General features: G+C 55.3%; 3 protein-coding genes across 3 annotated transcripts in view; all 3 read right to left on the minus strand.

Annotated features, from left to right (window-relative positions):
• Positions 1 to 7745, minus strand: PIP5KL1 (phosphatidylinositol-4-phosphate 5-kinase like 1). The gene is made up of 10 exons (XM_010951165.3): positions 7716 to 7745; positions 6671 to 6874; positions 5466 to 5516; positions 5115 to 5269; positions 4771 to 4895; positions 4282 to 4316; positions 4136 to 4191; positions 3272 to 3384; positions 2833 to 2986; positions 1 to 860 (listed from the first exon to the last, which is right to left on the minus strand). Exons 1-10 carry the CDS (start codon positions 7743 to 7745, stop codon positions 593 to 595), a joined length of 1191 nt encoding a protein of 396 aa, XP_010949467.1. The 3' UTR covers positions 1 to 592.
• Positions 7746 to 10375: 2630 nt separating this feature from the next.
• On the minus strand, positions 10376 to 13305 carry DPM2 (dolichyl-phosphate mannosyltransferase subunit 2, regulatory). The gene is made up of 4 exons (XM_010951166.3): positions 13093 to 13305; positions 12712 to 12801; positions 11849 to 11951; positions 10376 to 11052 (listed from the first exon to the last, which is right to left on the minus strand). Exons 1-4 carry the CDS (start codon positions 13288 to 13290, stop codon positions 10994 to 10996), a joined length of 450 nt encoding a protein of 149 aa, XP_010949468.2. The 5' UTR covers positions 13291 to 13305; the 3' UTR covers positions 10376 to 10993.
• Positions 13306 to 15203: 1898 nt separating this feature from the next.
• The window catches only part of EEIG1 (estrogen-induced osteoclastogenesis regulator 1), a 34858-nt gene continuing 28915 nt past the window's right edge, over positions 15204 to 21146 (minus strand). Inside the window, exons 7-11 of the mRNA XM_010951167.3 lie at positions 20303 to 20407; positions 20028 to 20220; positions 19454 to 19575; positions 19292 to 19361; positions 15204 to 17920 (exon numbers count right to left, since the gene is read on the minus strand). Of these exons, the coding sequence (XP_010949469.2) occupies positions 17875 to 17920; positions 19292 to 19361; positions 19454 to 19575; positions 20028 to 20220; positions 20303 to 20407 (536 nt within the window). The 3' untranslated portion in view covers positions 15204 to 17874. The remainder of the gene's footprint in view (positions 17921 to 19291; positions 19362 to 19453; positions 19576 to 20027; positions 20221 to 20302; positions 20408 to 21146) is intronic.

The raw sequence follows: 21146 nt of genomic DNA on the forward strand, positions 1-21146 counted from the left end.
GCCAGTGGACCCTGCTTGAGCCAGGGGCGGGGTGGTTGAGAGGCCTGGGTTCCCAGGCTGGCATTGCCACTTACCAGTGGATAAGCCCCTTAATGTCTCTGGATCTGTTTTCCCATCTGGAAGACAAGGGGGCTGGGCTGGAGCCTCCAGCCTACCCCCATCCCCGATGAGGACAGGGCTGCAGGAGTTGGTGGGTAAGAATACAGGCTCCTGAGTCCAAAAGGCATAGTTGAGTCCTGGTTCCAGCATTTATTGCTGAATGATCTTGCTCAGTCCCTTCACCCCCTGAGCCTCCATCTCATGGTCTGTAAAAAAAAAAAAAAAAAAAAAAAAAGGAGAAGAAGAAGAATAGCATTTTTTTTGTTTGTTTTTTGATTACGTTGGCTAAGGTAGGGGAATCCCTGGCACAATGCCCGGCCCAGCAGCGCCATCAAATGAGTTCATAGTATTAGCTAGGGGATGCTGCCCTCTGGAGGCCAACGGGAGTAACATCAGGCGAGGGAAGCCCGACCCGCTGCCGGGGCCAGGCTGGAACCCGCAACCCGCGGAGTGCGCTCATTGTCCAGATGGGGAGAGCACGGCCCGGTGCCGGTCACTCGGTGTGCGCCTCCACCCACTGGCAGAGGCGACGGGCGTAGCGAGCCGGACTGACGGTGGAAAAGGTCCGGCCCGGGTAGCGCAGTGTCTTCCATAGGTGCTCCAGCCGCTTGCGGAGCCCGTAGACCGTGGCGAGGTCCACGACGCCTAGGAAATAGCGTTGCTCCGGCCCGTCCAAGATGTGTAGGGCGTTGGGGGCATCGGGCAGCAGCCGGCGGTTCTGGGCTCCCGGCTCCTCTGGGCTCTGTACCCCTCGCAAAGACCTGCGGCCAGACAGGTAGGTGAGGTTGCCGCCTCCTCCAGGGAGCCCCAGCCAATGAACTGGATCATTCCCACACGTACTGCGTGCCCAAGCCAGCGACGTCAGATAAACTGGATAGCTGAGTAAAGTGCAGTTGATGGTCTATAGCTTAGCTGCCCATTACGCAACCACCAGCCTGTCACTGGCCACTAAGCACTTAAATGTGGCCAGCCCTAATTGAGATGTGCAATAAGTGTAAAATACATGCTGAATTTCCAAGACAGTATGAGAAAAAGAATGTAAAATATCATAAATGTTATATATTGATTAGGTAATAAAATGATCAAAAATTGGAGTGTATGAAGTAAATGAAAGATATTATTTAAATTATTTTTACCTATTTCTTTTTAGTTTTTAAAAAGACGCTACTAGAAAATTTTAAACTGCCTGTGTGGCTCGAATTAAATTTCTATTTAGCACTGCGCAGTGCTGGTCTAGAGCATACAGGTCACCCAGAATCTGGTTCTGCACTTTCGTGCCACATTACTTTGGGTAAATCCCGTATTTGGGTATTTCCTAACTTTCTCTTTGGGGTCATCCAACCCTGGAAGTTTCAGGGTGGCAGAAGTGAAACTTTGCAAACAAAGTCCAGCCTCAGTTTGCATATGGCGTGTCTTTTTGTCTCAGATTGTCTTCCAAATCAGAAGATGCCTTTAGCTGGGCCCCCAATCCCAGCCAGAAAGAAGCAGGTTCAATTCCCTAACTTTGTCCTCCTGTGGTGGTGGTAGTGAGAGGGTGGGGGTGGGTCTCTGAGGACTTTATTCCTGACCTACTCAGGTTTGGGGGGAAATAAGCCAATCAAAGACAAGCTCTGCCTAGGCACTGACCAATCAGAACCCAATGGTCCGGGAGCCAGATAGAGCACTGGTACCCTCTGCAGTGCTATGGTTAACCTTGGAGGAGGAGAGTGTGGTTCCGAATGAGAGGATGGGAACTAGGTGATGGTGGGACTGCGGCAGTGGCCATTTACCAGGTAGCACCGAAATATTTCAATAGAACAACAACCATTGTATGCAAACTTGGGTTTACTGGCTGAATGACAGCTGTAATCTATGCAGCAGCTGAGGCAGAGGGCAAGGGAGAAGCCAACCCATCTTGAATGGACAAATTTGGGGGGTTCTGTACCCCATGGCAGGCATTCCACCATCTGGTCAGGACTTGCCCACCAAGCCACAGGTTTCGTGGGGAGCCATTACCCTGGGTTGTGCTCAAGCCTCCAAAGGGTGGGGCTGGGGGCTGGGTGAGTGGACATAATTTTTCACTCTTCTTGTCCAACCACCAGATCAATGGACTTATTTCCTTTAAGTGCCTATCTTAAAGGCACTGTGTAATTCTGTTCAACCACAAAGGTGGGCCTTGGAGGATTGAAATCCAACTAACCAAGTACTAATATGAATCATTAGAAGTCATTCTACGACTTCATGTCCTCTCTCTGAGGTTCAGTTTTCACTTCTCTAAAATGGGAATGATCCCTACCTCTCAATGAGGCCCACAGTCAGCATGTAAGGATGGGGGCATACAAGAGGAAGACACCAGGATGATGCTGCCGGTGGTGATGACCTCAGGGTCCTCGAAGTAGAATCACTGGGTTAAGGGGCAAGGACTCTTTCTAAAGCAAAACTTAAATAGATCTGGAACCTTCAGTGACTCCACATCCCCTTCTGGAAAATGGGCAGATTCTTCAAATCAGCACTGAAGCTCTTGTCCAACTGGACCTCACCTGTTCTTTTCCCTGCTGTGGTTCCCACTACCCCTGCCAGCCAGGTTTCTCCAGCCCTCCACCCTGCATGCTTACACACACACATACACACAGGTATACATAAACACTGTACTTTTCAGTCTTCAGGTCTTTGCCTGTGCTGTTTCCTCATCACACCATCTGTCTTTCCCATGCTCTCATCACCTCATTCTTGCTGTTGCCTCTGGGGGCCCACCTGGCTGTGCGGAATATGAGGCTCCTGCCCAGGCCCCTCTCATCATCATGGAGACGCTGGAAGGCCATGAGGAGGCTGTAATCTAGCACGTTGAGCTCCCGGAGGAAGGCGGTGTCCAGTTCCATCTGGCGGAGGAACCAGCTCCGCTGGGGCCCTGCCAGAGCATCAGTGCCCCCACCTGAGTGCTCATTCTGTGCCAGACAAGGTGCTGAGGGCTCCACATGCATCTGCCCCGGGAGGGCAGGTGTCATTACTGTTCCATTTCACAGATGAGGAAACTCCTCTGTAATTTGCCTGTGTCACCTAGCTATAAAGTCGTGGCACTAGGATTCACTATCTGATTCCAAAATCTGGGCTCTTAATGACTCAGGCCAGGGACACCCTTCCAACTTCATTCTAAATGGAAGAAGAGCAGGCAATAACCACCCCTATGGCTCACCCAGGTTGATGGTCTTGCCCTGAAAGTTGAGGTCTTTCAGTACCAGGACGAGGGGGCTACCCTCAGGGGCAGGCTCCACCCAGCGGCTCACCTCACAGCCCTTGATGTCATACCTGGGTGGGGTAAAGCAGTGGGGTGGGGGGAGAGAATTCAACTTTACACGGATTTGAGACACACAGGGAACCTCACACGGTGAAAGGGCGCCCACTGGGTGACCGTTCACATCCTCAGCAACGCCATTCCATTATTGTCCCCGTGTTAGAGACGAAGAAAAACGTTCAGAGAGCTGTTTTTTGTGCTGTTGTTTGATTTGCCCAAGACCACACAGTGAGTAAAGAGCAGAGCATGGATTCCCACTCAGGAGCCTTGGACACTTTACCCCTGCCTGTGCCTGCCTCCTAGCACCCTGTCATCCTTGGCATGTCCCCGACACAGGGATCCAAACCCTAGATGGCATAAGAGAGGACATAAGGGAAGCCCACGGCCCTGCGGGAGCACCAGTGGGGAGCTTGCTGGCAGAGTCAGGGCCAGGAGGATCAGAGGGCCATGTGCGATCAGAGGCTGGGTCTGAATCCCTGCTCCTTACGCAGTAGCTGAACGGATTTCCCCTCCTCAGTTTCTTAGGGATGTTAAGGACGCCTACTGCTCAGAGCTGTTCTGGGAATAAGGGAGATAATGAATGCAAATGGCTCAACACAGTGCCCCAAGGCATACTGAGTACTCCAGAGACACCGGTCGTGGGTATCATTCTCCGACCCATCAGGAGATCTTAGGAACATCCCTTCTCCTCCCTGGGCCTCAGTGAGCGTGGGTGCTTCAGGGAGTACATTCCAGGTGGGGCCAGGGCCCGGGGAGCCAACTCACCTCTCTGAGATGCGGCTGGCGGGATAGAAGACACTCTGCATGATGATGAAGTATTTCTGGGGACGGGGGTAGGGAGTGAGGGAGGACAGGATCTCATCCTCCAGCCGCCCCCTCTGGCCCGGCCCCCTCGCCTGGGCCTCACCCACCTTCTTTCCCCGGGCCACCCGCAGACTGTACACTCCTGGAAGGGAGAGGGCGCCAGGTGAGAGCCGCAAACTCGACAACCCTGGGTCCTTCCCGGCCCAGTCCCAATTCCGGACCACGCCTCCTTCTTGAGATCTGCTGCATCCCAAGCCCACCCCTCCAGACCGCGCCTGTAGATGTATCCTCCTCCTGGGACCGTCCAATCCCAACACCGCCCCCTTTGGGCCCCGTCCCGGGTCTTGGCCCCGCCCGCTCCACTGACACACATTCTCCAGTCTTCCCTTACACTGTCTAGGACACACCTCCCACCCCCTACAATGAACTTTGCCTCTAGCTGGCCCGGTCACCCGTCCAGTCCTTTCCACCCTGCCCGAGCTCAGGTCACCCACGCCCCGCATCCTGGAACCCCGCTACTCCCTGGCCCCTCCCCTTCTCGCCCTCTCTTCCCCCCTCCCCTCGTCCCGCAGTCCCGGGTCCCTGGCGGGTCGTACCCAGCAACCGCGCAAGCAGTGAGTGCGGGTGCCTCTGCAGGTGCTGCACGTAGCGGGGCAGGTGGGTGAGCAGCGCCTGCACCTCCTGGCGCTGCTGGGTCTTCAGGAAGAAGCGTTGGTCGTGGCTGAGGGGCGAGAGGAAGAGGTCACTGACCAGCGGGAGCTGGAGCGGACTCCCCACCGCCCCTCTCGCCTCCTGCCGTGGCCCTCAGCCTCTCCTCCAACATCTGACATCTATCTGGCCCTGATCCTCCCTGATTTGGCAATTCTGTTTCTCTCCCCAAGCACCGCCCTCCACCCGGGATACCACTCCCACCCCTTCCTGACTCCTGCCACCAGCTCACGACAGGAAGAAGCTGGCCTTGCTCTTGGAAGTGCTGAGGAACTGCAGGTAGGGGCCGCCGGGGCCCAGTGCGGCCTGATAGTCCTCCTCCGCCAGGCCTAGGGATCGCCGCAGCCGGGCAAAGGCCGGACCAGCCAAGGTGCCCAGCTCAAAGCCCTGCGGAGAGGAAGAGCATCCCCAAGTGTCGACCCGGCCCAAGTGTGTGCAGCTGGCCCCAGTGCAGGAGGGTCAGGGGAAGCACACTCTTCCTGCAAGGCCCTGGGATAAGCCATCACTCCCACTGTGCAGATGGAGAAACTGAGGAGGAGACCAGAAAATACTCCCTCCCATTCAGCAGTCTTGGGCTTCCTACCTCATGAACCTGGATCAGGACCTCGGAGAAGTCCTCCTCAGTAGGCGGTCCCTGCAGCAAGGAGCAGAGAGGATCTGGGCAAGCCTTAGCCCCACATTACCAGTCCCAGGGTCTCCAAGCCTCCTGTACTCAGCCTCACCCGCCTTCTCCCAATTGATTCCTTCAGCCAGTGGGGACGACTCCCCGTGTGCCTGAGTTGGGTAGACGGACTGCCAGCCCTCCCAGAGCTGGAGGAAGGATGAGAGCTACCAAGGCAGGTCCTAGGTGTGTCTCATCCACTACTGGGTCCCCAACACTAGGCTCTGAGTTAGAGCCTGGCACATGCGCCCAACACACATTGGGCAAGTGATGCAGGGTGCTGTCCTGGTAAAAGGGATGATGGCCTTGAAGGCAAGGCACCTGCCTGATGCAGCCTAGGAGGAGCAGGATCAGGGAAAGCTTCCTGGGGAAGGTGCTGAAATCTGTGCTCATAGCAGTGGGAACAGCCATGGTGGCCACCGAGAAGGGAAGGAGGGCCCAGGTGGCTGAAGCGAGTAAGGGAGGGATGGACTGAGAAAGAGGCTGGACAGTTGGCCCTTGGGCTTGAACCAGCAGGATCCTGAGGCCATGCTGAGTATTGAGGAGTCACAGAAGATTCTGAGCAGGTGATGAGACTTAGAGGACTCCTACACTGTCCCTGGAACTCCAGGTCTCTACCAGGACCTGGCTTGTAGGTTGTGGTCACACTGTGCACATGTGTGCACACACACAAACAACACACATCTCACTTGGGCCTTCCAGCTGCTGAGCTTGCAGTGGGTGATCCTTTCTGCTGAGCCAGCCTGGCCCCAGCCTGAGCTCCAGGGAGGATGGGCCAGGCTGGTGGGGTGGGGGCAGGGTCCCTTCTCAAACATACACCCTGGCAGAACTAGGAGGGCCTCAGAGACCAAGGAGTACAATCTCTTCCACCCATTATACAGCTGGGGACACTGAGGCCCAAAGAGAGGCAGAGACCCACCTAGAATCACACAATTCCTCACGCCCCCAACACACCCTGGGCTTTCTGGCTTCCTGGCCTCAGCCCCCACCCCAGAATGTCCCACCCTGCACCAAGCCCCTGCTTTCCTCTCCTTCTAGACTGCTCTGATCCCCAATCCTGTGGTTTTAGCAGGACAGGGCATCAGCCTGGTCTTGCTGTCAGTACTTGGGACAGACTGGCCACTCACCGTGGGTGGGTGGTCCATGGACACTTGAGTGGCAGCCCACAGCCCTGCCTGCATCATACACGTCAGCTGGTGCAGCTCATGCCCTGGGCCAATCTCAAACAGGCCCAAGCGAGACTGCTTGTCCCGTAGCCGCCAGAGGAGGCCACGGCGGCTGGAGCTTGAGGTGGTTGCTCTGCGTCCAGCCTCTGGGGAGGGGGCCAGGACCTGAGGTGGAAGGTACCAGAAGCAATTGTGGCAGCAACCCACAAGGGAAAGACCCCGGTGTGAGTCCCACCTTCACGGCTTGTCAGCCCTCCTCTCATTACTCTCTGCCTCAGTTTCCTCAGTTGTAAAATTCAGATAATGCTAGGAACCACCTCACTGGGTGTTGTGAGGAGACAGCACCTGGCATGCAGTCAGCACCCAAAATAATGATGGTTATTTTGTCGATAGGTAGAGCATTCATTTTGCAGCCAAACCTGGCCCAAGACTGACTGTCTCTTACCTGCTGTGTGACCTTAGGTAAATCACCTAACCTTTCTGCACCTTTTCTCATTTGTAAAATGAGAACTATGAAAACTCCTTCGTGGCAGATTAACTGTTGTTACTGCTGAGTTTGAGCTCTGTGCACAAGAACTCCTAATAGTAGGAGCTATGATGTCAGTGATTCAGTCGTCTATTCCGCTGGGCTATGCTGAGTTCCTCCAGGCCAGCGCGGAGGGTCAGCACAAAGCTGAAATTATAGCTGTTGACCCATTAGCAGTGGGCACCCACCATATGCCCATCACTGGCTGAGAGCTTGACCTCAGAACATCCCTATGAAGCAGAAGCTTTTATTATCGTATCCATTTTCCCGATGAGGAAACTGAGGAAGTTCTTAGGGGATACCCGCCAGACTCCCCCCATTCAGACCTGCAGCCCCATGTGGGGCGTGTCCTGGTCCCGGTTCAGTGCAGGACCCCTCCTGGATTTGGATGAGGGTGTGTCAGTTCCCCAAGGGGAGGGAAGGCCCGAACCCTGCCCTCCAACCCTTTCCTTTCCTGCCCTCTCTCGGGTCTGCACCTACCTCTCGGGGCCGTGGGCTCGGCGCGGCCATCGCCCCCGCAGCAGCTTCCCGGGCTCTGGCCGCGTCCCCTGCCGCCGGGCTGCCCCGCTGCAGGAGCCAGGCCCCGCCCCTGCTTCTGGGTCGACCAATCGCTCGGTGCCGGTCACGGCTGCACCCAATCCGTGCGGGGACGCCGGCGGTCGCCCGCGGATCCCGCCCCCGGGGCTGCAGCATCCTTCAGACCGCGGTCCAGGGCAGGGCGGGGCCGCTGAGAGTTGGTCAAGGCCCCCCGGGGTGTGGGGAGGAAGGCGGGAAGACCCCCTCATTCCCTTTCTGGGGTGGGAGACTCAGGTCTCGGGACCGCTCGAGGAGGCGGGTAACCTGAATCTAGTCCCGCCCACCCACTCTGGCGTGAAATTCCCACAGACCGTATTCCGGGTGAGGAAACTTAAGGTCCAGAGAGAAAAGTCACTACCTCCAGGTCACACGGGAAGTCAGGGGCATGCATTCATTCAATACGTACTTTGAACACTCACTATTGGCCAGGAGCAGTGTAGGCTCCGAGGGATTTGGGGGTGAGTGAGAGGAACATAGCTGCCGGCGTGAGCTTTTAAAAGCATCAATCAGATGATGTCACTCTCATGCTTGAAGCCTCCAGCGGCTTCCCATGGCCTCGGAACAAACTCCAAACCCTTCGGCATGGCCCGAGGCTCATCTGCACACTCTCCAGCCCCATTTCAACTCACTCCCCCTACACCCACCACACAGCCACAGGGGCTCCCTGCTGGGCCTTGGCCACCAAACTCTTTCACACCTCCAGGCTCCTGCAGGTACTGTTCCCTCTGCCTGAAATCCTTTCCCTCTAGATTTTATTTGCTTTATTCCTTATCCCTTGCCCGATTCTAAGTGTCCCCTCCCCTCAGTCATGATCACATCACCTTGTTTTATTTTCATCACACTTAACACCGTCAGACTGTCTTGTTCATTTATTTATTACATCTTCTCTCCTACCCCACCCTACCCCTCACCCCAGAGTAGGAGAGCCAGGAGGGCAGGAACCATGCCAGACTTGTTTTTTTCTGGCTCAGTACCTGGGCCACTGGCTATCATGCAGTCAGACTGGAGGAGGCCACTGTGGGCTGGGGAGAGCAGTGAAGAAGCCTTCTGTGATTTAGGGCAGAGGATGTGTGCATCAGGAAAGTGATGGGGGGAGAGAGAAGAAAAGGGATTTGGAGTCGTGTGGATGTGGGGGTGGAAGAGGAAAGGCAAAATCACTTATGTCTGCCAGGCTTCTGGCTGGGGGGGTCAGGGACACAGGATGATGATGATGCCAGTCATGAGAAAGGGCCTGGCTTGAGAGGAGAGCCAGATTTGTGCGGGGGTAGGGGGAGTCTGAAAATTCAGATCACGACAGGGTGAATTTGAGATGCTGCTATCACATCCGATGCGGATGTCCGGTGGGTGGCTGGTACATGTGCAGTTAAGTACATTGGGGCTCAGGAGAAAGCTGGGCTGGAGGTGAACCTGGGTAAGGATGAGGTTACCTATAAGGCTGGGGTGAAAAGGCCTGTGACCTTGTCCTGAGGAACCCGCCTTCTCACAGGAGAACAGAGGAGCATAAGTGAGACATAAAGTAGGAGAATGAGTCAGCCAGTGTCTGAGGGTGCACCCAGGGGGGATGTCACAGGAGGGGTCAAGGAAACATGCTTTGGATTTAAAGACTAGATGTCACTGGTGGTCTGAGTGCAGCCCTCCTGGAATACTGTGAGGTGAGGAAATACAAACAGCTGGTACGGACACTCTTTTGGGAAGTCTGGCTGTAAAGAGGAGAGAGGGGGGAGGGACCTGGATGGAATTATCAGGTTGATAGAGGGGCTCTTAAATGGAGCCTGTAAGATGTTCATGAAACTCTGGGAGGACCTTGTTGAGAAGAGCTTGTTCCCTTGAGAGGGATCATCAGACAGGAGGCTCGTGCTATAGCTGTGGGAGAGGACAGGACCCAGAGCCCAGGTGGGCAGCTCTGCCTGGACTGGAGGATGGGGAGAAGGCAGGACAGGTAAGGACATGGCAGGTGAGCCTGCCGTTGGTCTCTTTTTCCTGATGAGGGGGACATCTCCACTAACTGGAGGGAGAATGAATGTCCCAGGTGAGAGGGGAGGGAGCCTTACGCTAGGCATGGTGAATGAGAGAGCTGGCTGCCCAGAGGGACATGGTGGGATTGCTGGGGACTAGGGCTGGGGCCTGTGCCAGTCCACCTGAACACAGTGGAACCAGCCCAGCTCTGGCCCCCAGCAGCCCTCACTGCCTCAGAGCCATGCTATGTTGGGCCGCCCGGTATAACAGATGGGCTTTTAGGGGACCAGCCTAAGGATCTTTAAAATCCCATGCTGGCTGGGCTGGCATGGGGGAAGCATGGTAGCGGCTGATGTGGTGCCTGGCGCGCCTGGCACTGCCACGCCTCCATGAACTCCCCAGCCATGAACTGCACCAGGCCAGACCCACATTTGTCCTGGCTCCCGTTTTATCCTGTCTTCACCACAGGCATGATCCAGGAGACCCCTGAGGCAACCTCATTGCACAAACCAGGGTCTCTTAACCTGAGACCAATGCAGAGGCCAGCTCCTAGCCCTCTCCAGCCCCAGAGCAGTCCCGATCCCCTGGTCAGGGATGAAACTCAGACAAACACACCATCAACATTTATTGTTCAGCTCTCCCCAACAAGCCAGTACTGGGGTTGGGGGACTGGGCCTGGGGGGCTGGGCCTCCACAAGAAGCGGTCGATCTGGGGGCCTGGTGTGGCCACCCTAATGTGTCCTGAGGCCTGGAGGTGGTCCTGGGGCCTGTCAGCCCTAGGCTTTCCAGGTCCAGAAATCCTGTGGGGTCTGGGGCTATGTCAGACCCAGGAAAGCTGCCTTGGAGGAGGAGCAGGACATGTGGGGAGAGGTCACATGATGCCCCAGAACCTGCCAAATCCAACAACAGCATGTGACAGGAGGGAAACTGAGGCAAGAGTGCAGAACCCAGAGGAAAAAGTAACCAAGAGTCTGAAGGTGAGGTGGGGAGGGCCAGCATCTTTCAGATCCTGAGCCAGAAGGGGTGAGAGGGAACTTTCAGGTACACCTTCCTCCTGGTTTCTGGACGAGTGAGCAGGGGAGGAGCAGGGGCTCTGGCCAGTCAGGATGAGTCCTGAGCAGCTCCATCCCACAGGGGTGCCTGCATGGGTCCTGTGGGCTCCCACCCTTGGTCTGCCCTGGAGAAGAAGCAGAGAAGGGGCTGGCAGCCTCATCCCTGCTGGGCCTTCACTGAGCCTTTTTGGTCACCTTCTGGTTCTTCAGCATCACGTAGGTGATGAACAGTCCTGGAATATACAGACCAGAAAGGTAAGATCCCAGCTGGGGGTTGCTGGGAGGCCAGAGCAGGACACAGTATGGCAGAATGACCCTCACATGGGGCGAAGCATCTACCCAAGCATCCTCCAGACCACCTGGGCATCTCCCTAGTCATTCATCAAGCCACGCATTTGCCCACATTCATTCAACAAACATCAGCTAAGTGGCTATGACAGGCAACTTGCTGAGTCTAGTGTTTCCAATTCTACAGGGAATAAGATCCATCCAACTATCCATCTGCTCACTCAGTCAACCACCTGTCCACCTCCCTACCCGCCCACTCAGCATCCATCATCCACCCACCTCCCACCCCCATCATCCAGATATCTGACTGGTGACTCATCCAAACCATTTTCTTGAGCACCAACTCAGTGCCATAGCCTGAGCCAGGGGCTGAGGACACAGTAATGATGAAGACACAGTCTCTGCCCCTAGGAAGCCCACAGACTAGACCCTGGAAGACAGAGGGTGCAAGACTCATGAGCCAGGGTGACAATCGGGTGAGAGGTGACGGAGGTGCTCTCTCCACAGTGGTGGTGGAGAGAGCAGGAAAAAGGAGACATCCTTTTAGAGTCCAATGAGCCTGAGGCATCGAGAAGACTGACTTGCAGCCCAGAAGGAAGAACAGGGAAACCCCAGGTGTGAGCTGGGGACAAAGAGGCTTAAGCAGATGTACAGCAAGTACCAAAGTGCAGCAGCATGTTCAGGGGTGGAAGAGGGTCTGGGGGCCCCTCAGACACCCTACCCAGGGTTGGGGGAACTTACCCACAAACAGGAGCAGCAGGAGACCAGCGGCCAGTGGGATGGCAACAGCATAGGCTCGGGGCAGGAAATACTTGTGGATGACATGCTGACTGTCGATGAATGGCTGGCATCGAGGGCAGAGCTCTGGTGAGCATTCCTCGCCCTGCCCACCTCCCCAAGCTCAAACATCCCACCTCCTCCATCTCAGGGGCCGATCCCATCAAAGCACCAAGACTGCATTTGTTTTTAAGATGATGGCATTTTGGGTGACTTGATTTGTTTCCTTCCTTCATTTGTTTAGTAGTTGTGCACTGGGCACTTGCCTGGTGCCTGCCCTAAGTTGGTGCTGGGGACCTGGCAAGGAGCAGAAGACAAAGGACTTGCCCTAAGGCCCCCACAGTCTAGCATGGGAAAATGAAGACTCCTCAAATGGTTCCCAGCCTTGGGCTCCAAGCTCTTCTTTACTAACATTTTTCTCCAAAGGATACCAAATTCTGCAAGATTTTGCCTTCCAAACACACTGCCCTTTTTAAAGCAGTAACCAACAAATTTTCCCACAGGGGTTAAAGAAAATCCTAAAAACTCTCACAAAATCCACTGGCACTTGTCATGTCCAGAAGCCCACAGATAACCAGGACTAGAGGCAAAGCAAATCCAGAACAGGACTTTGTTTTGACACTTCTCCCTGAGCCTTAGCTTCCTCATCTATAAAATGGGGACACCGCTAGTACCCTCTTCATAGTGCTGTTCTGGAGCTTTCATGAGATATGCAGGTAAAGCACCAAGCACAGTGCCTGTCACACTGTAGCTGCTTAAATGATGTTAGGAGTTGGCTTCAAGATCCAGGGGTGGGTGGTGAGAGAGGGCGGGGGAAGCACACATACCAAGAGAATTACCCAGGCGGTGTAGTAGGTGAAGATGATCAGGCTAACGGCGACGAGGCCGAGTCCCACCACCTGGTCAGTCCCCGTGGCCTGGAGAAAAGGGAGAGCTCAACTGAGGAAGTGACCCTTCATTTAGGTGCACTAATGGAGAGGGGCGTAGCAGTCTGATTACGCCATTCAGTCAACAGACGTATCTGACGTGGCTGACTAGGCATCAATTTTTAGGCCGGGAGAGAGAGTGCCGGGCCAAGGCGTTATCACCCGTACGATGGGCCGGCGGGAAAGCGATCCCAGCTCCGAGTGCTCAAGCCCTAGCTCCTGAGCAGACCCAGGACCTCACCCCTAGACGCCCCCACGCCCAGCAATCCGCTCCAAGCTCACCATCTCCCCGGCGCTTCGGCACGGGAGCACTACACCACATCTGGTTCCGGATCCGGGCCCTTCTGGCCTTGGGCCGCGGAGCACGCCGGGAGTCGTAGTCCTTAGGCCGGTCCAGGAGCAGATTGCCCAAGACAGGTGGGCACCGCCTCCCCGTTTGCATGTCGGGAAATGTAGTTTCTCAAGGGCATTGTGGGACATGTTCCCGAGTCTCCGGGAATGGGATGGAGTGGCGAACCTAGACCGACCGGCACTCGTGGCCTCAGTCCTGTCGAACTCACCCCAGGAAACAAGCCCATCTCTCAATATCCCAGAGCCCCAAAGTCAGAGCAGAATGTGGGTGGAGTGAAGGAAGTCCCATTTTTCAGATGGGGAAAAAAAATGAGTCTCAGAGAAGGGCGAGGACGTGCAGATCACAATCCAAGTCAGTGATGAAGCCTACTCCAGAACCCGAGGGCCCTATTTCCTGGTCCCGAGGCCCTAACTTGTCTGTTGAGGGTGCAGAAAACGTTCACCACAGGGCCTGGGGTGGGAGAAGGAGGGGCTGGCCGGAGCTTTCAGGGTTGGAGATTTTGATTGGCTGACCCTTAGGGTGTCCTCTCTTCACTGCAGGAATGAGGCCAGGTTGACCCTCCCAACCCTCACTGTCTCCCTCTTGGGCTCTGGGTCTTGTGGCAGCCCAGACATATCTTAGGACTGGCCCGGTGTGCAGGCCCCTCCCCAGGCTTGGAGGCCTGATCATCTTTGCTGTCCCCTCCAGCTCCAAGGTCTGGAATACTGTGTTCCCACAGCTCGTGGGGCCGGCTGCTTCTCATTCATCAGGTCTCACTGGAATGCCACATGTCCCAGGGAAGCGAACTTCACAGCTAGGCAGGGGTTCCATCCTCTGTGTTCCACAGCCCGAAGTGTCACTCCATGATGACATTTGTCACTGCGTTTTAATTAGCTGATTTACTTGTTGATCTGGCCCACCTGAGAGCTCCCTGAGGATAGGGTCTGTGGTCACTGTTGTATCCCCAGTGCCCAGCATATAAGACCTTTAAATCAATCAACCAGCTTTAAGATTTGCTAATTCTGGAACGCTAGAGTAGAGCACCCAGAGACTCCAGGCCTCCTGAGGGGTTATGTGGAAACTCTCTATGTGCTGTCTTCACTTAAAGAGACCGGGGACACGCAGAGATGCAGTCTGAACCCGGCATGGCTTGCTCCTGCTGGCAGCATCATTCTCCTTGGTCATCTGGACCCATCTCTGACTCTGGGGACTGCCCTCTCAAAGCTGAGAGGACCCACCTTTTTACCCCCTACCATTTTGTATACTGTTTTTTTTACATAGCATCACCATGTTCCAAAGGAGCAACCATTTTTTGTGTACAGCCCTATTTTTTCCCTCTGTCTTAGGACAAACTTTGGGCTTAGCCTAGAACAGAAGGGACAGAGAATCAGCATCCAGGGTTTACAGGGGCCGAGTGGGGATCAGCACTGAGATGGGTTGGGGATAATGCAGCGCTGTGGCAAGGACCTGGCCTTGGCTCATCCAAAGTCCTGAGGCTTCCTACCACTTCTGAGCCCATTGAAGGCCCAGGGTGACTTGCCTTTCCCAGAGCTTGGCTAAGTCAGCTTCTCTGTAACTTGATTCAGGGGCAGGGAGTGAAGGGTCCAGGCATGGAGACAGTGCTGACTTGCAGCTTTAGAGGCCAGGAAAATGCTCGGCACCTTCCGCAGGTCAAGCTCCCGGGGCGGTTCCCGGGGCGGTGGAGGGGGCTGTATGCCCACTTTCCCATTTGATCTACAACCCCATTTGCAGCTGAGAAAACTGAGGCAGTTATTTGCCCTCAGGTATGCTTGTTAGAGGCCACCTGACTCTTGGCGGTTAGAACTTGGGCTCTGAGGTCAGAGCTGCCACTTAGGTGTGAGGCTGGCAAGAAACTGCCCTTCTGGGCCTCGGTTTCCTCTCCAGAAATCTGGAGTAATAACAATGGTTAGTCGTGGCTGCAGTCAGGACTTGGAGAACCCTGGCCATCTTCCTCACCCCCAGAACATCACCTTATACATCTGGCTTCTTTCTGATGCCATCTTTGAACCCAAAGTCAACTCAGTAAAACAAAAAACCAACATGCTGTAACAAACAAAAACTGCAACATTTTATTTTTTCCCCAAACCAAAACACTGACACTAGGCTGATTTCCCCTTACAATGTTATTTTCTACAATAGAAGCTGGGACAGAGATACAAACACAGCCCACTGAATCAGGGGGTGGTGGTGGTGGTGGCAATATTCGGTTAGAAATGAGGGGAGTTAAAGAAAAAAAAAAGACCTCCCCTCCCCCCATCTTCCTGCTCCCCTCCCTGAGGGAGGGAACCAGGGACATTCTCCTGGCAGATCATGCCATGTGGTCAGTTTGTGGGGTGACCGAAAAAAAAAAACTAAAAATATTGTAGACCTTTATTTCTTTTCTTTAAATCTAGTAAAAACGTTAAACCATCTTTCAAGAAGATTCCAAACTGGCATTGCATAGACCAATTCCTTTCCAAAAATATCTCTAATATAGTCTTTCTATCTCTCTCTATATATAGGATTTTAAGTCTGGAGCTGTGGGCACCTAGTGGGAATTCACTGAGCTTGAGGGAATCAGAGGGACAAAGAAGGCTCCCACATGGGGATGAGGCCAGGGCTCCAGGCCTCCGGCTCCAGCCAGCATTAATTTGGTTGTGGCCTACTTCTCAGTCTAATACCCTGGCCCAGGGCCTGGCGTGGGAGGATGTGACAGGCTCTGTCTCCTTCTGGGGTGACTGTCACGTTCAGACCTCATCTAGGGTGGGGCTGGGGTTCCTGGCTTGGGGAATTCTCCCCAACAGCACCAAAGCCAGCTATTTTATGCCTAAAGCCCCAGAACTTTGAATCAGACCCCAAATACACCCTGAATGCATCTCCCCACTGGGCTGAGGTCATGCAGACACAGAAGGGAAGGACCGTGTTCCCCCATCTTTCGGGGGCCACTTCACCTGGAGACAGTGCAGTCAGCTCCCTTTTAAAGTGCCAGGGGGGTGTCTGTGGGGCAGGAAGGGACCTGCAGAGCTGACCAGAGCCTTCTCCAGCCAGAGCAAACGCTCCATCCTGCCTCAGCAGGCACCATCTAACATTCAATTTCTAAAAGGGTCAGGGAATTAAAAACAACAGGAATCCTAAAAATGCTCTGGTCCCAATGCCAGGAGGTTCCAAGACCAAGACTCCAATTCTCTTGCCAGTGGGGCAGAAGGCAAGGACCCCTCCCAGCCTGGGGAGGACACCCCCACCCCACCCAGATCCCCAGCCCTGCTGGGACCCAGTCAGCAGGTAGGGAGAGAACAGAACCACCTCCCCTCGCCTGGGGGGAGCAGAAAATACCAAACTGTGAACTCTAAAAGAAAAAGAAAGGAAGAAAAAAGGGGGGGGGGGGAGGAAGAAGGTACAGGGCTAAGTAAACACCAGCCTGCTGGGTTTATACAAAATGAATGAAACTTAAGAGTGGCAGGGGAGTCTGTCCAGGGACTGGCTGGCAGCCAGAACCCACCTTCAAGGAAGTAACGAGGGTGAGGACCAGGGGAAAGTGCTGAGAGCAGAGGATTTAGCTAGGGGCAGGGGTGGGAGCAGGACCAAACTGCTCCCTACTGGAACCCCCCCCCCCCTTCCCAGGAGGAGGATGCTTTCAGAGGATGGCTGAGGCTTTTCTGGTCAGGAAGCCAGCTCCGGGCCAGTCTAGTCACAGCCCACCTGCCTCTCCAGCATCGGCCCCCGCCTGGGCCAGCTGACCCTGAGGGGAGAGAAAGGGTGCTTTGCTTGCCAAGTCCAGCCCAGCTAGGCCGCTGACCTCCAAGGGCTCAGGAGGCACCTTCCCTGGCTTCCTACAGGAAGCCAGCTGCTCGGGACCCAGCCCCGGGCAGAGGGGGACCAACATCCGCGCTCAGACCTTTCTCAGCATGGGGCTCGGGCCTGAGCTGGAGCTAACTGGAGGGAGGGGAGGCAGTGCCGCGTTCCAGCCGGGCAGCCAAAGCTGGGCCACTGACTGCACAGCAGACAGCGCCCAGGAATCCTCAGAGGGGCAGGTGAGGGCCAGGGGGCTGTGCCGGAGACAAGCATGTGCAAAGTGCAGGCTGCCAGGGCAGCAGGAGAACATTCGTTGCAGGCGGTGTGGGAGGGGGTAAGTGTCTCAGTCTGGAGTGTGGGTGGGGTCTGAGGTCTTGGTTCCCAGGAGGAGGCCGCCAGCAGGTCCCCCAGGACTCAAGGAATGGATAGCTGAAGCACTAAGCAGTCAGAGGGCCATGGTGGCAGGATTCTAGGGGTGGACTGGCCGCCAAGGGCAAGGGAGCAATGGAGCAAGGCCCTGCCAGGGTATGGCCAAGCCAGTGCTCCTGGAGTGAGTGGGGACACAGGACAAGAGGCCCCTTGGCCACATGCATCCTCGTTTGGGCAGGAGCTGCTGCATGCCATCACCGAGGGGCCAGGTGTCTCTCTAGCAGGGCATTCCCCGCAGCTTTGTCCGGCCCACTTGCTTTATGGGCCCATGTGTCCTGCCCTCTAGTGGTTCAGAGGAGAATATTCACAGTGGTGCCCGGGGCCCCAGCGGGCCAAGAGGGTCCCAGCATGGATGGGAGGACAATGGAATGATGCTTTGGGGCTGGAGTGCATGGAGGAGGCACAGATGAGATGTGGCACGGATGGTGATCCGAAGGGGAAGGTCCCTTGTGGAATGATTCGGGTCTGGACGCCCATGAAGGCAGGGCCCTTCTCCAGCCTGGACTGGATCCTCAATGGCTTTCAATCACAACTGGCTCGTAGACCCCAGAGGAGACCCTGCAGGGAGAGAGAAGTCAGCTTGTCCTCCTCTGGGCCAGGTCCTTGGAAGTACTTCACAAGCAGGCACTGTTAACTGGCCCCATTTTGCAGAGAGGGAAACTGCAGGCTTGGAGAAGGCTCAGAGAAGTTGAGTCACTTGCCCAGGGCTACACAGATGTTAAGTATTGGAGTCTGTGGGCTCACAGAACTGGCACAGACCGTACCCAAGCCCTCCTGAGCACCAGCTCAGCCATGAGCTGCACCCATCCTCACAGTAAGTCTGCACCCAGCCCCACTTGACAGATGAAGAAATTGAGGCTCAGAGGGATTATGAGGCTTGCTAAGAGTGCAGCAGAAGATGGGGAGCCTGATCAGCTCTTCTCCCCAGTGAGGCCAGGCCCACCCCTGGGATCTAGGACATTACAGGGCTCAGCATACAGCTCTGCAATGACCTTGCTGCCAAATAGATTGGTTCTTCCCTCCTTGAATCTCAGTTCCCACATCCTCAGAAGGGGCTGGAGAGGGGTATCACAAACCCCCAATGAGGTACCCTCTGTTTCTTTCTTGGGCACCCCACCCAGGGTAGCTCAGAAGGTGGTGGAAAGACAGCAGTTGCAATTTCCAGCCTTGGCCAGCAGGGGTCAGCAGAGGAGCACCAGAGGACAGGTCTGGGGACCCTGGGTGGCCCAGTCATCTCCTCCTGCTCTGGGCCTAGATGTTAAATGCGCACTTTCCCACCCAGTCCACAGGAAACCAGGGGAAAGCCTTCAGCACAACCCTGCAGGTGGGAAGCTCCTCCATTCATTCATTCATTCATTTATTCATTCAGTGAGCCAGGTACATGGCAGACATGCTGTAAATGATGGTGAGAGGGCATTCTATAAACTGTAGAGTTTGATCCTACCGCCCCCTCATCTCTGAATATCTTGCAGGCAGAAATCTTTGTTGCTCACTGCCATATCCCCAGCATCTAGCTCAGTACCTGGTATGTGTAACTGCTATGCAATAAGTATTTATTCAATAAATAAACAAGTCATCACCATCATTTTTTAGGGGTTCCCAGACCCAGGAGGAAGGGAAAGTAAAGTGGAGTCCAAAATAAAGATACATTAAACCCCTGCTGTGTGCCCAGCTTTGTGCACTTTCCAAGGTTACCCTTGGGACCCTCAGATCAATCCTGGAGTGTTGTTCCAGGTTTCCAGGTGAGGTGGTGTGGTCCACATCATTTGACAGATGGCCAAACTGAGGCTCAGAGAGAAGTGACTGGCTCAAGGTCACAATGACAAGAACTGGCATTCAAATATAGCTCAGTGGGCTGCAGAGACCTAATGCTCTCACCACCGTGCCCCAGAGCCACCATCATGACCCACCTCCAACCTTCACACCTACCTGTTGGCCAACTGGATGCCACTCAGGGTGGTGGAGCCATCGCGGCTCACGAATAGCCGGAGGTTGCTGTCTGTGGGGACAAGGGGAGGATGGAGGCTGAGCAGGCGGCACAGCCAGAGGGCCCTGGGCATTGCCCCCGGCCCACTTGTGTGGGCAGCTTACCCTCACTATTGCTGCCGTCCGTGAAGTCCTGGCTCTGCATAATCTTCTCCACGATGTCGTCAGCGTCGATCCGCGTATCATCCACCCAGGTAGGGTGGCTCTCCACCGAGTCCTTCTTCCTCCTGGAGCGGGGTAGGGCAGTCACAACAGTCAGGGCAGTAACAGGCAAGATGAGAACAGGAGCGAGCACCTGCCCCACTCAGGAGGCTGAGTGCACATGACAGCTGGTCTAGATTGTATTCATTTAACCGTCACATCAACCCTACGTGTGGGGGTTGCTATGACCTGTTTTAGGGAACGGAGGCCCTGAGAGGTTAAGTACCAGCCTGTGAGAGGCTGCAGAGCACAGAAGCAGGCAGGGACCTAAGGGACACTAAACCACACACAGCAACTGCTAACTGAGCATGCACGCTAGGCTGTGGCGACAGCCTCATGAGTATCAGCTGGTTGAATAACCATCACTCAACCCACTGAGGCGGAGGCCCTGGTGTCCCTGAGTGACAGGCAAAGAAGCAGAGGTTCAGGGAGCCGCCACAGGGGTCTGTTCTCCAGGAGCACTTCTGGTGAGACTTACCGAAATGACCGGTCCGACAGATGGGGCCGAGGTGGCCGCGGTGGCTTCTCGGGGGGTCGGTGCTCACGCTCGCTGCCCTCGGGGCCTTCCACAGTCATGCTGAGGCCGCCCGAGGCGCTGCTGCTGGTGGACGTGTTGCGGCGGTGAGTCAGGTCCGAGAGGCTGGAGGAGCGCGAGTGCTCCGTGCTGTAGCCTGGCGGGCAGCCCGGGGGCGTTCATTACTCGGGAGCCAGAGAAAGTGGAAGGCCAAGGGCACGGGCAGGGTGGGCACTCACCGGAGATTTTGGACTGTTGGCTGGCGTAGCTGGAGTTCCGGGAATGGCCGGAGTGGAATACCTCCTCGGGGCTGGAGAGGTTCTGGTCCGGCTCCTCTGGCACCCCTGGAAGTGGGAGAGGGGCAGGGGTTACTAGTGTGCCCACTCTTCACATGTTCTCTCACTGAGAGTAGGGGGGCGGGCAGCACACTATGTGTTCCCATTTAATAGACTGAAAAGCTGAGGTTTAGGGGAACAGCAACCTGCCCCCAGCCACAGTTCACCACTTGAACCCAGGTTCCTTGGTTCATTCCACAGATAGCTGTTAGGGACATCCTCCATGCAGGGCACTCTAATGGGTGCTGGGAACAGGAGACAGGGTGTCACAGGTACACATTGGTGGGAAAGAAGAATGTGGAACAAAAATGGTCCATAATTAACCACAACTGGCAAATGGCACAGAGCAGGGAGAAGTGCCTATGGGGGTCTGACCCCATCTGGGCTCGGGGAAGGCTTCTCTGAGATGGCCTTAATGTTGAGACCTTCAGGATGTGTGGCAGAGAGCAAGCCAGATAAGACATGAGGGAAAGGGCCTTCCAGACAAAAGGAACAGCATAAGCAAAGGCCCTGAGGCTTGAATGAGCTTGGATCGGTGGAGCTGGAGTGGAGCAAATAAGGGTGGGAGGAAGTGGCCCACAGTGCTGTCCCAAATCACCCACAAGCCCAACTCTGAAACACGCTCTCAGGCACTGGCAGCAGGAGGTGCAGGAAACCAGGCGGGGTCTGCCCAGGGCTCCATGAGTACCCACCAGCCAGTCCTCCTGGTCAACAGAGGAAGCAAAGACTCATTCATCTCCCCTTCAGA

The sequence above is a fragment of the Camelus bactrianus genome, chromosome 4 (genome assembly GCF_048773025.1).
Source record: "Camelus bactrianus isolate YW-2024 breed Bactrian camel chromosome 4, ASM4877302v1, whole genome shotgun sequence".
Classification (NCBI taxonomy): Eukaryota; Metazoa; Chordata; class Mammalia; order Artiodactyla; family Camelidae; genus Camelus; species Camelus bactrianus.

Bases quoted from the DNA above. Each gene is read 5' to 3' on its own strand.
- PIP5KL1 (XM_010951165.3), bottom strand. From the start codon at position 7,745: ATGGCCGCGCCGAGCCCACGGCCCCGAGAG. The intron at 6,875-7,715 runs GTAGGTGCAGAC...CTTCCACCTCAG, and splicing joins CGAGCCCACGGCCCCGAGAG to GTCCTGGCCCCCTCCCCAGA. The intron at 3,385-4,135 runs GTGAGTTGGCTC...TACCCCACCCAG, and splicing joins GCCAGCCGCATCTCAGAGAG to GTATGACATCAAGGGCTGTG.
- DPM2 (XM_010951166.3), bottom strand. From the start codon at position 13,290: ATGTCCCACAATGCCCTTGAGAAACTACATTTCCCGACATGCAAACGG. The intron at 11,952-12,711 runs GTATGTGTGCTT...CCTCGATGCCAG, and splicing joins CCGCCTGGGTAATTCTCTTG to CCATTCATCGACAGTCAGCA. The intron at 11,053-11,848 runs GTAAGTTCCCCC...TGTATATTCCAG, and splicing joins CCTGCTGCTCCTGTTTGTGG to GACTGTTCATCACCTACGTG.